Raw genomic sequence first — 13,088 nt, 5'->3', positions numbered from 1 at the left:
GTATCTTTACCATAAAGAAGCTACTATACTTCTTAATTTATAGAACCAGTTTTTACCCAGAAATGTCAATAAAATAAATTATTTAACTTCATTTGAAACTGAAGGTAGGTCTTTCTGTTCTGGAATGATAAATTCTACCCTGCCATAATTATTCTAAAAATGTATTAGTATGTCACAAAAAGTTGTTAAACGACATACTGATTTCTGCAGTGTTTTATGTGCACAGCTGGAATGTACAGTAAAAAGAAGGGAAATATTTTCCCCATTGAATTCATAGCTAATAAGACTCCCAAACAGGAACAATAAGAAACGCTATCACTGAGGCAGTTTTTCTCCCTCTCCCAACTGACAATGTAATTATTAAGATCGGATTCCTTCCAGATCCCTTATAATTACTCTAACGTATTATAAATGGTCCCCACATTTTTATTTTTCCCCTAGGTGTGAAGTTAGTCATCTTACCAAAAGGTCCAGATGAATTGCAATACATTTCAAGTTGAAAGGAGGACCACCTTTCTATCCAACCTGAAAGAATGTTCATTTTAAGACAGCATTAGAAGTACTAAAATACACTGCATGCTGTGAGCGAGGGTTGCAGGTACACCTAGTACGAGCAAGGATTCACCCGTTACCAATGAGTGGTAAATAGATCCTGAAAGGCAGGACAAGGTCTCAGTGCTTTTTACGCTCTATATAGTTGTTTTAGTATCAATCATTTTTCTTGCTACTGTCATCTCCAATATCTCCTTATTCATACAAGTACAACCAGAGAATGGGAGGCCAACCTGTAACCTGGGAGTCTAAATTCTCTTGACACCAAGCATCCTTTTCTTGTACAGGGAGTCCACAGTTGTGGAGTAATAAAGTAAGATCTATCAGAACATGAGGTTCTGGCCTAGTCCGCTGAGGGCCAGGGTCTGTGGAAAGCACTACCAAAATAGCCCAACAACGGTTTTCCAAAAAGGGCAAGTTTTTTAAAAATCAGCAATAAGAAAAATTTAGGTAACAGTTTTTCCTTCAGACCATCACTGATGAAACCTTTGCTTCATCATTTTAATTTTCATATTCAATGGGCTCCCTTTGTTAAGTTACTGAGAATGCAAACTCACAAGATGAAGCAGTTGTGACCTAATACACGCCCATAAAATGCACCTTCGCCTTTGGTGCCATGGCTTGGAATCAACAAGTCCAGTGGCCATGGACTTGGCACATCCTTTATCCACCTTTGGTACAAACACAATACACTGCTTAATATTTCCACAAAGGAAAAGTAAGGCTTATCTATGTGTTAAAAAACCAACTCAAGAGCAAGGCAAGGTTTCTCTGTCTTGAAATCTACTTTCCCCTGAAAGCTCTCCATTCCTTGGCAGAAACTCCTAGGGTTTGAAGAGTCCATTTGGTAAAGATGACCTTGATAAAATAAGCCCCAGTGTATGTATAAGCGTCAAAACTGTGATTTCCAAACTCTTGAGTGATAAATCTTAAAAAAGAGTTCTAAGTGTCAGAAGCTTCCAGATGTTCCAGACATATGAATTAGAAAAGACATGATGTGACTGTTTGATTCTGGCTCAAGGATGGAAGTTAAGGTTTAGTGATGTGCACTTCGCTGCTCCCATTCCCGTTGGTGGTGGTTGTGATGATGTACTGGGTGGGCTGTTGGCTGGTGGTCTGGGGGTCCAAGTCACCATGTGCAGTTGGCTGAACCTGGACTCCACCAGTGAGAGCAGAAGCTTGCTTTTCCTCCAATTCTGATTGACTTTCTGATAGCACATAATGACCCTAGAGGGGGAAGAAAAAGATCTTTAGAAATCTGAGGGCTAAAGTGGGGGGTAGAGTTATGGGGGCACGGTGGGGAAAAGGAATATGCAAAGAAATGTTACATGGGGAACCAAACTAGGTGCCTATGGGAGATGCTTTGCCTAATTCCTTTAGAGAAGTAGACTACAGAGGTAACTTAAGGGAGCACCTTGGTCGTACCAAATGATACAGTGAGGAACTTCAGGGACAGAAATTTGCATCACGATGGTAACCTACCTGGCAAAGGAAATGTGCTATGGTATTGTCCCTGAGAATTCAGAAATTCATAAAATAAGGTGACTATCTGTCAATTAATGTTTAAGATTAAAACAAAATGGATCAAAGGAGAGATATTTAAATTCTCCTTAAAGAGGCAGAATGATGCCCAAGTCAAGATCAGTGGTTCCCAGACTTCAGAATTTCAAAGACCAGCAAAATTAAACAATAAATGTTCCCAAATTTTATTTTGCCAAGTAAAATCATTTTTTAAATGCTACTGTCAAATGAGGGACACTTTAACACTCAAAAGCATAGGAAGAACACAATCTTAGAATAAAAGTCTTTTGCACTGAATAAATTTAACTTTATGAAAACATACGTTGTCTTAATTTTTCTTCACTTTCCCTCTGATCATGAAAAAAACATGTCCATAGACCTGCGGCTAACTCTGTCCCTACATTAACATTTTTAAAGAAAGAATGTGTCTGTAAGAGGGAGAATTGGTCAGCTACACAGGCTGAGAAAGAAAGAAGTCACAGAGGAAAACTCTGGCAGCATCCTTTCCAAGCACTGTCCAGGGAGAAAGCCACAGCCAAATACCCATTTGATTTATCGAGGGCCATATGTTCTGAGTCCACACTCATCAAGCCACTCTTTGATCAGGATTTGGTTTCCTGTGTGGGTCCTTCTCTAGCAGGAGGGAGCTGGTTCTCAACCAAGGGTCCATGGACACCTAGGCAGTTCATAGGTAGGCTTCAGAGAATCTATAAACAAAACTGTACATCAAATTTGTATGTATACTGTGGCAGATGGAAGGGAACATCCTTGGCTACATAATCGGTTTCCCAAATGGGTTCCTGGCCAAAAAAAGGTAGAGTCAGTGAGTCCCCACAAAGAGCAAAAAATTTCACTGATCATGCCAATGAGACTATTCCATTTTATATTAGTTATTGTTTCCATTGACAATAGTGTTACTCTGGATTTATACATCTCTCCTAAGTCTAGTTAATGTGAATTCATGTGCTGAGAAATGGGTGAGCTCTCAGTGTGCTTTGAAAAACAAATAAATAAATCCGGTTTCTGAGGTCACTAGACTACCCTGCTACTCTTTGAGGCCTCTTGGGAAATACTCTTCCCCTGGGAACACCTCAATATCCCTAGTCACTTAAGAGTATTTTTCTTAATTTACACACTCTGTCTTCCAGAGGCAGGCCAGAAGAAACCAGTGAAGATAAAAACAGAGGTAGCAGATATAATCAACATTGGCAGGCCAGAGGAAACCAGTGAAGATAAAAACAGAGGTAGCAGATATAATCAACATTGACTGGTTTCAACACTGAAACCAGTGAAGATAAAAACAGAGGTAGCAGATATAATCAACATTGGCAGGCCAGAAGAAACCAGTGAAGATAAAAACAGAGGTAGCAGATATAATCAACACTGAGGACCAATAGTCACAAAGACTCATATACTTTCTAAGAAGCACATTAAAAAGATGCTTATCTACATGTATATATATGTATATGGATCTAGGAGGTTCATTATAGTTATTAATTGAATAGATCTTTATGGAGCATTTGCTATAGCCCAGCCTCCTGTGCAACAGCACTGAAGATAAAGAGATAAAGACAAAGACCTAGGTTTCAAGGAATTAATTGCCTACTGGGAAAAGATAGTAAACCAATAATTAAAATAAACTGTGCTACCCCTATGTTCATAGCAGCACTATTCACAATAGCCAAGACATGGAAACAACCTAAATGCCCACAGACAGAGGAATGGATGGAGAAGATGTGGTACATATATACAATGGAATACTACTCAGCCATAAAAAAGAATGAAATAATGCCATTGGCAGCAACATGGATGCAACTAGAGATTATCATACTAAGTGAAGTAAGTCAGAAAGGAAAAGACAAATAGCATATGATATCACTTACATGTGGAATCTAAAATATGGCACAAACGAACCTATCTACAAAACAGAAACAGACTGACAGACGTAGGGAACAGACTTGTGGTTGCCAAGGGGGCTGGGGAGGGAGAGAGACAGACTGAGAGTTTGGGGTTAGCAGATGCAAGCTATCACATTTAGAATGGAGAAACAACAAGGTTCTTCTGTATAGCACAGGGAACTATATCTAACCTCCTGGGATAAACCATAACAGAAAAGAATGTTTTAAAAAATACAGAAGTTTTTAATGTAAAAAAGAATGTATATATACGTAAAATTGAGTCGTTTTGCTGTATAGCTGAGATTGGCACACCATTGTATATCAACTACACTTCAAAGAAAAAAGTAAACAAGAAATAAAATTTAAAAAAAAATAAACTGTGCTATAATATAGCACCACAAGAAATTATAGGAATGCAGAGGAGGTGCCTCTAACTCAGATGTGAAGAGTTTGGGAGAAGATGGGGGAGGGCGAGGGTGGTGCAGCGTGGGGAACAGGAAAACCCTCCGAGCAGCACAGCTTACTGGAGTCACCGCCTTCACTTGGCCAGTGGTGACCGGAGTTGCCACGCCACTGTCTGTAATCACAAACTGACCCGGGGGGAGCGTCATCATCTGAATCTCCGATGCTGAAAAACAAGAAGGAACCATAGTTCAATGGTCTCAGATTTTCATTCAAGTTGTAGAAACAAATACCTAACCAGTGACCATATTCCCTACTGAGTCACTTTCCATGGATTTGCTTGCTTTGAGAGTCTTATGTCGATATGATTTCTTGATACAGCGAAAGCACCTCTGCTTAAGAATTGATCACATGAGGCTAGTAGAGAGTTACCAAATGTCGGAAACAATCAATGCATCTCCTTCAAATGTGGCTTCTGAATATCCAGAAAGACAAATATTCAAAAATTTTAAAACCTTGAGAGAAGTTACAAAGATTCACCTGTTAGCTCAATATTTTTATCTTTTACAGTCACATTTGATTACTGGCACAATGTATCCACTATTGCCTAGCAATCACAACTTAGTCTAACATGAATTTTACTTCACTACCGTGTGATTAAAGCTAATTAAAAACAGAGTTCACCCTAGCACCCAGCTGACAGCCTCTAAATCACATCCTCTACTCAAAGGAACCAGGACTTCTTGGGAAAATGGCTGATTCCAAACCTGGGTCAGAAATGTACGAGGTGAGCATGGAATCTGGTGTCATACCAGCGTGTAAGACCCTATAAAAGACTGCAGAGTCATGTGGGAAAGATACAGAAAGATGTTCCCACTAGCCAAAGATGGGATAATCTGAGCATCAACAAGGATAATGACTGCAATGGATTTATTTATTTATTTAATATTTGGCTGTGTTGGGTCTTTGTTGCTGTGCACGGGCTTCTCATTGCAGTGGTTTCTCTTGTTGCGAAGCACAGGCTCTAGGCGCACGGGCTTCAGTAGTTGTGGCTCGCAGGCTCTAGAGCACAGGGTCAGTAGTTGTGGCGCACAGGCTTAGTTGCTCCACGGTATGTGGGATCTTCCCGGACCAGGGCTCGAACCCCTGTCCCCTGCATTGGCAGGTGGATTCTTAACCACTGCGCCACCAGGGAAGCCCTGACTACAGTGGTTTGAAGCACATCCAGTGGGTTGAAATTCATAAGTACCCAGCGATACTAAAACACACATGCCCGGCATTGGTCACCTTGGATAATACTAGGAAACAACTCATTATTTTGAAAACTGCTAAATAAAGGAGATGAGCCGAGTATTTAAAGCATCTATTCTGCCGTTCCTGTACAAATTGTACCTCAGAGTAACCTGATGGTTAAGGTAAAATTGTTTTCGTTATGGAAGTTTTCTAGCAATAAGTGTATAAAGAATGATAGAATATGACAACTTTGCAATCCCTACTGAAATAGTGGAGCAAAGGAAAAAGACAGAAAAGCATTATGTGCCTCCCGATGGAACTACACACCAACAGCTATGGAGTGTTTTTTGGGGAAAAAACTGAACCTGAATCTGATCAAGCCTCTAGGTTTAACTGCCCATCTATAGGAAATAAAAGGGACAGAGGAAAGCATCTTAAATGACAATACAGGGATGTCAACAGCAAAATCCAGAATGTGGGGAACTCTACAAACAAATGACCCAGTTTCTTCAACATGTTAATTGCAACTTAAAAGAGAGAAGGAGAACACATGTATTAAAAGAAACTCAAAAGGTAAAATCGATTGCAATGTATGGCCCTTATTTGGAACCCAATTTGAAAAACCAGCTATTAAAAAGATATTTATGGGACTTCCACAATGGTGCAGTGGTTAAGACTCCACACTCCCAATGCAGGGGGCCTGGGTTCAATCCCTGGTCAGGGAACTAGATCCCACATGCCGCAACTAAGAGTTTGCATGCCGCAACTAAGGAGCCCGCCTGCCACAACTAAGACCGAGCACGACCAAATAAACAAATAAATAAAATATTTTAAAAAAAAAAGACATTTATGAGACAATCACAGAAATATGAACGCTGGATATTTGATGGTATTAAAGAATTACTATAATTTATTTTTAGGTGTGATAAGGACACTTAGAGTTGTGGGGTTTTTAAAAAAATATCTATGGATGAAATGGTATGAATTATTATATAGTTGGAGGACTGGGAGAGGATGACAGCATGTACGTATCAGATGAGACTGGCCATGATAACTGCTGAAGCTGGATAATGGGTACAGGCGCGCTCATTATACTGTTCTATTTGTGTGTGTGTGTACACACACACACACACACACACACACACACACACATATTTTTTTGGCCGTGCCGCACAATTTGCAGGATCTTAGTTCCCCCCCCAGGGATTGAACCCAGGCCCTCAGCAGTGAAAGCATGGACTCCTAACAACTGGACCGCCAGGGAATTCCCTATTTTTGTATATTTTAAACCTTTTTCCTAATAAAAATTTTCAGATTGTCTCATCGAGTTAGAATGCTAGTTCTTACTATTATTACAGTGGCTGTCAGCATCATTTCCACGTTCCTCCCATAGGAATTAAACTGAGTATAAATGTCTATCTATGTACCAGGATTCTACTGGGATTTATCATGAGGAGGAGTCCTTCCCTGACAGAAACTAGACTCAGCTCTCTTTGTGACCACCAATATTTAGGAGAATAGATGGTAAAGATAACTAAATGGTAGCCTTTGGGCCTGGTCTCCACAACCAGATCTACATAACACAGCCAAAGATCGATCACAGCAGAGATGGACCCAAAAAAAGAAATCAGTGGTAGGAGAGAGATCGACACAGCCCTTATTCCTCCTAGCTCCTACTATTGAGCTCTAACTGTTAACTGTTTCTCCCAGATCTTCAATGATAAGGGTCTCAAACTTTTCAGCTCATACCCAAGGCTGTTGTCCTCACCAAGATTTTTTACGTGTTCGACCTTTGGCAGTCAGGCTAAACTGCTTCTGGTAGCACTAACCTCAGGGTTTTGAAATCAGCTACTCATATATCTATCTCCACGAGATAATCGTCTCTGTGAGTCCATGACTATCTCGTTAGGAGGGGCAGCACAGTGGGCTGGTTTACAGTGTAAACTCTGGAGCCAGACTGCCTGGGTTCCAGGCCTCCGTTTAGTAGCTATGTTCCTTGGACGAGTTGCACTGCGTCTAAATTGTCTTATCTGTAAAATGCAAGCAACGATTGTACTTTCCTAGGAGGTTGTTGTGAACACTGGATGTGATACAGATGCAGTTTAGAATCATTCCTGGCACATGGTAAGAGCTTGATGAAAGTTAGCTAACATTATTATTGCGTTGTGTTACTTATACGAACGTCAGTATTAATCTTTCGTACACGCAGGGTCTAGCACAGTGATATTCAGTAAATATTGGTGGAAGAGGTGAATCATGACCTCATACCCTCAATCCACCTACTCTATTACTTAAACCACCCGCCTACACTTCCTCCAGCAATATTCCTGAAGTCTTGGAAAAATGTCATTTCAGGGTGGCCCTGAATCAGACGCCACCTTGAATTGTGCCATGAAACTCACTGAAGTACAGGTTCTGCAGAGTGTAGAAAATGGCCAATGACCCTTTAAGCCATAAAATGGATGATAAAGCTGATGAAATTCCTCCCCGTGGCTGCAGGTTCCCCACCCGCACCCAGGAGGGCCACCCTCACTTACAGTAGCCGCGGAAGGAATTCCAGGCATTGGGGAGGTACGTGTGCTGGACCGTGGTGCTCTGGGGCTGCTGCTGGAGGGCCTGGCCCTGCGAGGAGCTGCCTGCGACCTGGGAGGGGCTGAGCCCCTGCTGAGACTGCTGCGGGGAGGGGCTCAGCGGCTGCCCTGCCACCTCGAGAGAAAAGAGACCAGGATGCGTTAAAGTGTCAACTAGCCACTGAAGAAAGTACATCGTGATCATGAGGACTGTAACACTGAAGGGAGCACTGCTAAACTAGTAATATTTTAAAAAAGAACAGAATTAATGACAAGCAATCATAACTAGGAAATCCTAGTTTCCAAAGGATTATCTACAAGGGTATCCAAAAACTTAATTTTCGTATGCTTGTTATAAAAGTGAATGAATGAAAGTATAATTATCTTCATTACATTAAGAAAAACCCTGAGAAGCCCAATAACTTGCCGGTGTCACAAAGCTAACCTGTAACACAAACTGAAGTAGAATCCGGAAGTCAGAATCCCCATTGATGTGCACTGGATACTCCCCCAGTTAGTGGAGATAAACACGGGGATACATCCCACCTACAGGATAAAGCCCCCGCCCCACTATCTATCTGCCATTCAGGCCCTCCACGCTCCAGCTCCGGTGCTGTTTCCAAACACCATCTCCTGTCACTAACCTACACAGTCTTTACAAATACACCACAATTTCCCACCTCTGCGTCTTTACTCACAGTGAGAGTATGGTCAGATCATAATGCCTCTCCAGCTACCATATCAAAATCATACCCCTCCTTCAAGACCTAATTCAAACACCACTTCTACAAAATTTTCCTTGATTCCCTGCTAAACACCGTCTTTCCCTCACCTGTACTCCACTAACCTAATGACACATCCACGTGGTCCTCAGACCCAGGCAAGAGGGACTCCTGCAGGGATCTTGGCTGGCCCTTCTCCAGCTGTGCCCTTCTCACGTGAGGCCTCATAGACCTTGGAAATGGCCCTGCACCCACTTCTGGGACCCACACAAGTCTCTTCCCTAGGCTTGGCCTCCTGCAGGGGTCCTGTCTCCTGGATGTGGCCCCTCTCACAGTATTCGGGCACCTGGGACCAAAGGGGTGGCCATGGATCACCATTTGCAGGGGTGTGGATGGAGCTGAGACACATGGGATGGGGTGTCCACATGGTACACAGGCCCTATGAGTGCAGGAAGGAGCCTGAGTGAGGAGAAAGGGGAAGCAGGCTTGGGGACGGCTGTCCCTGGGCCACGTCATCCTGACAAGGAACTGAGTCTGTCCTGGCCCTCCAGCCTTGGGTTCCTTTGAGAAACTTAGAAGTGTGAAGCTAGTGGGCGTGGGAAACTCACGGCCCCTTGTGGATAGAGGCTGCCTGTCCTGGGCTGGGAGAAGTCACCAGAAACCTTACTGAGGGGGTGGAGAGGGGAGCAATCAGACGTCAGGCCTCCCCCCACCCCCCAATAAATAGGAAGGCAGCAGAGAAAGTGCATGTTTATCCTATGGATTCCACAGCAATTGGAGCCAGCAAAAGAGAGAGAGACATCCTTTCTCCTCCATTCCTCCCACCCATACCGGGCCGCTGCCAGTGCCAACCACGTGTTTGGCAGAAAAATGCATTTAATTTTGAATTGGCACTATCCATGTTATTTAGTAGCCATTGTTACTTTATGTATATTTTTCAATTTTATCATTATGAAAGTACCTATGTCAAGCAGGGAAGACAGAACGTGTTTATTTAATGATTTGTGAACTTGATTGAAACTTTTAACCACTCAGGATGATGGTATGCAGGCCTTCATTTGTGCTCTGGAACCTGGGAATGTCAGGGGTGGGTCTACAGGCATCCTCTATGGCTCAGATACCTTCATTTGATGCTCTATTTACTTATATATAGGTGTTATATCCCTACTAGACGCTAAGCTCCTTGAGGGCAAGACCTAGAAAAGTTTCCTGCAAAGAGTAAGAATTTAATAAACATTTTCGAATGGATGTAACTCTGTAATCTCAATGATAGTCTCTATCACACAAACACAGTAATACTCCACAAAGTCACTGTTCCAAAATTATACAAACAGCCTAGCAATTGCCGACTGTCATACAGCCATTTAGAACAGGAAGCAAAGGCCAATGTTGTCTCTAGGAGATCAGAGCCCAGGGCTCCATCTGGACAGGGGAAGCTAAGCTCTTAATGGAAGTGCATCCCTAATACCAACAGAAAAATTGGAGGCAGAGGTGAGACTGTTTAAAGGCCCGCAAAATAATGATATCATTTCCACAGTCAAGGAGACCAGGTGTGAAGATTGCATGTCTTCGCTCTTAGTACATCTTCAGGGTCCCTGAGGCCACATGAACCTGATACTAGTCCCTGGAGTAGTCAGTGGGAGCAGCGTACCTGGGAGGCGGGCGCGGCCGGGGCGGGGGGCTCCGTGACCTGGATGTGTTGCACCTGGATGGCATGCTGTGTGTAGGTCTGAGGGTCGTGGAGCTGGGCGACGTCCACCGTGGACTGCTGGGACTGGTGAGGGGAAGTGGCCTGCGGGAGGAGAAACCCAGACCCACGCTGACTAAGGTTAAAGGAAAGCCTTCCAGAGAAAAGGTGTAGCTAAAACAACATCCCAGCAGCAGAACAGGCAGGGCTTCAGAGCCGGGGCTCACTCCCGGAGGGCCCACACCAGGGCCAAGCTGCCAAGCATCAGGGAAAAAAATAGTTTTAAAGGTTATGTTTACTAACCATAAGACAGTAACGCGATTTCATTCTGGAAGAGGAGGAGATGAGGGAATATAGCTCCTAATATTCCTAATATTCCTCAGGAATCAAAACTCTTTTTTCCCTTAAGTTTCAATTAATTTTAATGGCCTACCCTTTATCAGTTAAAAGAGATCAAAGGAGAAAATTCGCTTTCAGCTTGTCACACTTAACCACTAGAACAGTGGTTCCTAACCTTTTATGTATCACAGACAACAGACCCTTTTTCTAAAATAATGTACATATATATCATAATTTACAGACAACTTCAGGGATTCATAGATTCCTCCAAAGCCTAAAATTAAGAACGCTCCTATTAAAAAAAAAAAAAAAAGGATAAAGAATAGTCAATGACAGTGGCAACTTCCTCTTTCCTGCTTTCATATTAGTTTTAAATTTTCAGAGTCCAATTTATTTCAAAGCAAAACGTCTGTTTATCTGTGCCTTGAGTACATTTCCTTAGTATAATTAAATGAAACAATAGTTCTGGGAGGACTTTTTTCTTTTAGCTCCTGAATCAGTAAGAATGATGTATTAATTACGTTGTAGAAGGAACAGTTATAACTTACTACTAATAAGGTACTAAGCGATATTCAAAATTCACAATTATTCCTTACAACCTCCAACTGATAGACGTCATTTGATGCCTGGGTAGGGGGCTGATCAAACAGGCTCCTCACCAAGTAGTCCACCTGGGTGCCAAGGGTAAGGGTTCAGAAGAGGCTCAGTGCTGGCCTGCAGTAGGGCAGGATAGTGGTATACACTGGAGCCGAAAATCTCTGGATACTGTTGACAGAAATCTCTTACACTGATGAGTCCAGAGCCCTCGACAGCCAGGGCTTTACAAATGCCTTAGACTCCAAGCTGACATGCACAGTATGTAGGGCCCAGCCCCAGCTCTGAGAATTAGGTGTTTTAGCTGACCCCAGCTGCTGTGTTGGCTGGTGGCAATATGGCATTCACGCAGGTAAAGAGAAATAAACGCAGGACAGTACCGGGGCCACCTGCACCACTTGAAGCTGTATGTGCTGAGGCTGCTGTAGACCAGATGTAGACTGCGACACAGGAATGTACTGGATTCTCTGGTAGTCCCCTTGCGGCGTTCGGTAATCCGTCGTCAAGGTCTGGGACAGTTCTGTCATAGCCTGGGTTAGCAAGTCTGTTGTCTGCAAAAATCACAAAAAAGCACATCAGTTGATAACACTGCTGCTTGTGGCTATTTCAGTGCTCTGAAATCCTACAAAAAGTTGGTTTGTCTAACTGGTGGGATCATGGGACCGCAAATAAGCCCTGAGCTCGGATAGAAAAATACCCAGAGTTAAGAAGGTGTTGGAAAATTACCTATATACCTCTGGCTGTCTGTCTGTCAGGCCCAGGGAGTTACCCCGGAGGTTCTGACAATCTTCTTTTTTTTTTTTTGCTGTACGCGGGCCTCTCACTGTTGTGGCCTCTCCCGTTGTGGAGCACAGCCTCCGGACGCGCAGGCTCAGCGGCCGTGGCTCACGGGCCCAGCCGCTCCGCGGCATGTGGGATCCTCCCGGACCGGGGCATGAGCCCGTGTCCCCTGCATTGGCAGACGGACTCTCAACCACTGCGCCACCAGGGAGGCCCAGTTCTGACAATCTTGAAGTGAACAAGCAGCACTGAGAATTTCCTGCTACTCCTTTTACAGAGAGCTTTGGAAAGCACCAACTGGGAGACCCAATCGTCAAGCATCATGCCTGGTAGAGAACCCTGAATGGCGGTGGGCTACATCTGCAGCCAATTAAATAGCAAGACAGACATGGCCTTGGCACTGAAGCTGTGATGGGCAGCAGAGGACAGGAGTCACTCTTACCGGTCACACACTTACCACCACAGTCTCTCCGGTAGCACTGTCTGTAGTTAAAACAGCTGGAGCCGCACTGATCACGGCTGTTGTCAGAGGTGTGTGTATGGTGTTGGGTAGCTGGGCGTACTCTGGATGCTTCTTTCGAATGTGCTGTACCATCTTGGTCTGAAAAGTTATGGCGAAAACCAAGAAGAATTACTAGAATAGGTTATTTTCGATCTTTCTCAAATGCAAGCCCTCCAATGGTTCCTATAGTCCTTCATGTTATGTTTAAAAGAAAAAAAAGAGTAACACTGGCTCTGCCTGCCCTCCCTGAAGCGGGACAATGGTATGAAAGGGAAAAAAGAAGACGCT

General features: G+C 43.3%; 1 protein-coding gene across 9 annotated transcripts in view; it reads right to left on the bottom strand.

Moving 5' to 3' along the window:
• Positions 1–1,581: 1,581 nt before the first annotated feature.
• Positions 1,582–13,088, bottom strand: part of PRDM10 (PR/SET domain 10) — a 54,419-nt gene continuing 42,912 nt past the window's right edge. For 5 of the 9 annotated variants that reach the window (XM_065883012.1, XM_065883013.1, XM_065883019.1 and 2 more), the window contains 6 exons: positions 12,756–12,899; positions 11,899–12,069; positions 10,550–10,690; positions 8,144–8,312; positions 4,496–4,599; positions 1,582–1,779 (listed from right to left, as the gene is read on the bottom strand). In XM_065883012.1, the coding sequence (XP_065739084.1) occupies positions 1,582–1,779; positions 4,496–4,599; positions 8,144–8,312; positions 10,550–10,690; positions 11,899–12,069; positions 12,756–12,899 (927 nt within the window). The remainder of the gene's footprint in view (positions 1,780–4,495; positions 4,600–8,143; positions 8,313–10,549; positions 10,691–11,898; positions 12,070–12,755; positions 12,900–13,088) is intronic. The other 4 variants (XM_065883014.1, XM_065883020.1, XM_065883017.1 and 1 more) reach the window with 2 other exon arrangements.

The sequence above is a fragment of the Phocoena phocoena genome, chromosome 8 (genome assembly GCF_963924675.1).
Source record: "Phocoena phocoena chromosome 8, mPhoPho1.1, whole genome shotgun sequence".
Classification (NCBI taxonomy): Eukaryota; Metazoa; Chordata; class Mammalia; order Artiodactyla; family Phocoenidae; genus Phocoena; species Phocoena phocoena.
Note: the sequence above shows the minus strand (reverse complement) of the source record. Positions and strands in the feature narration are given on the sequence as shown.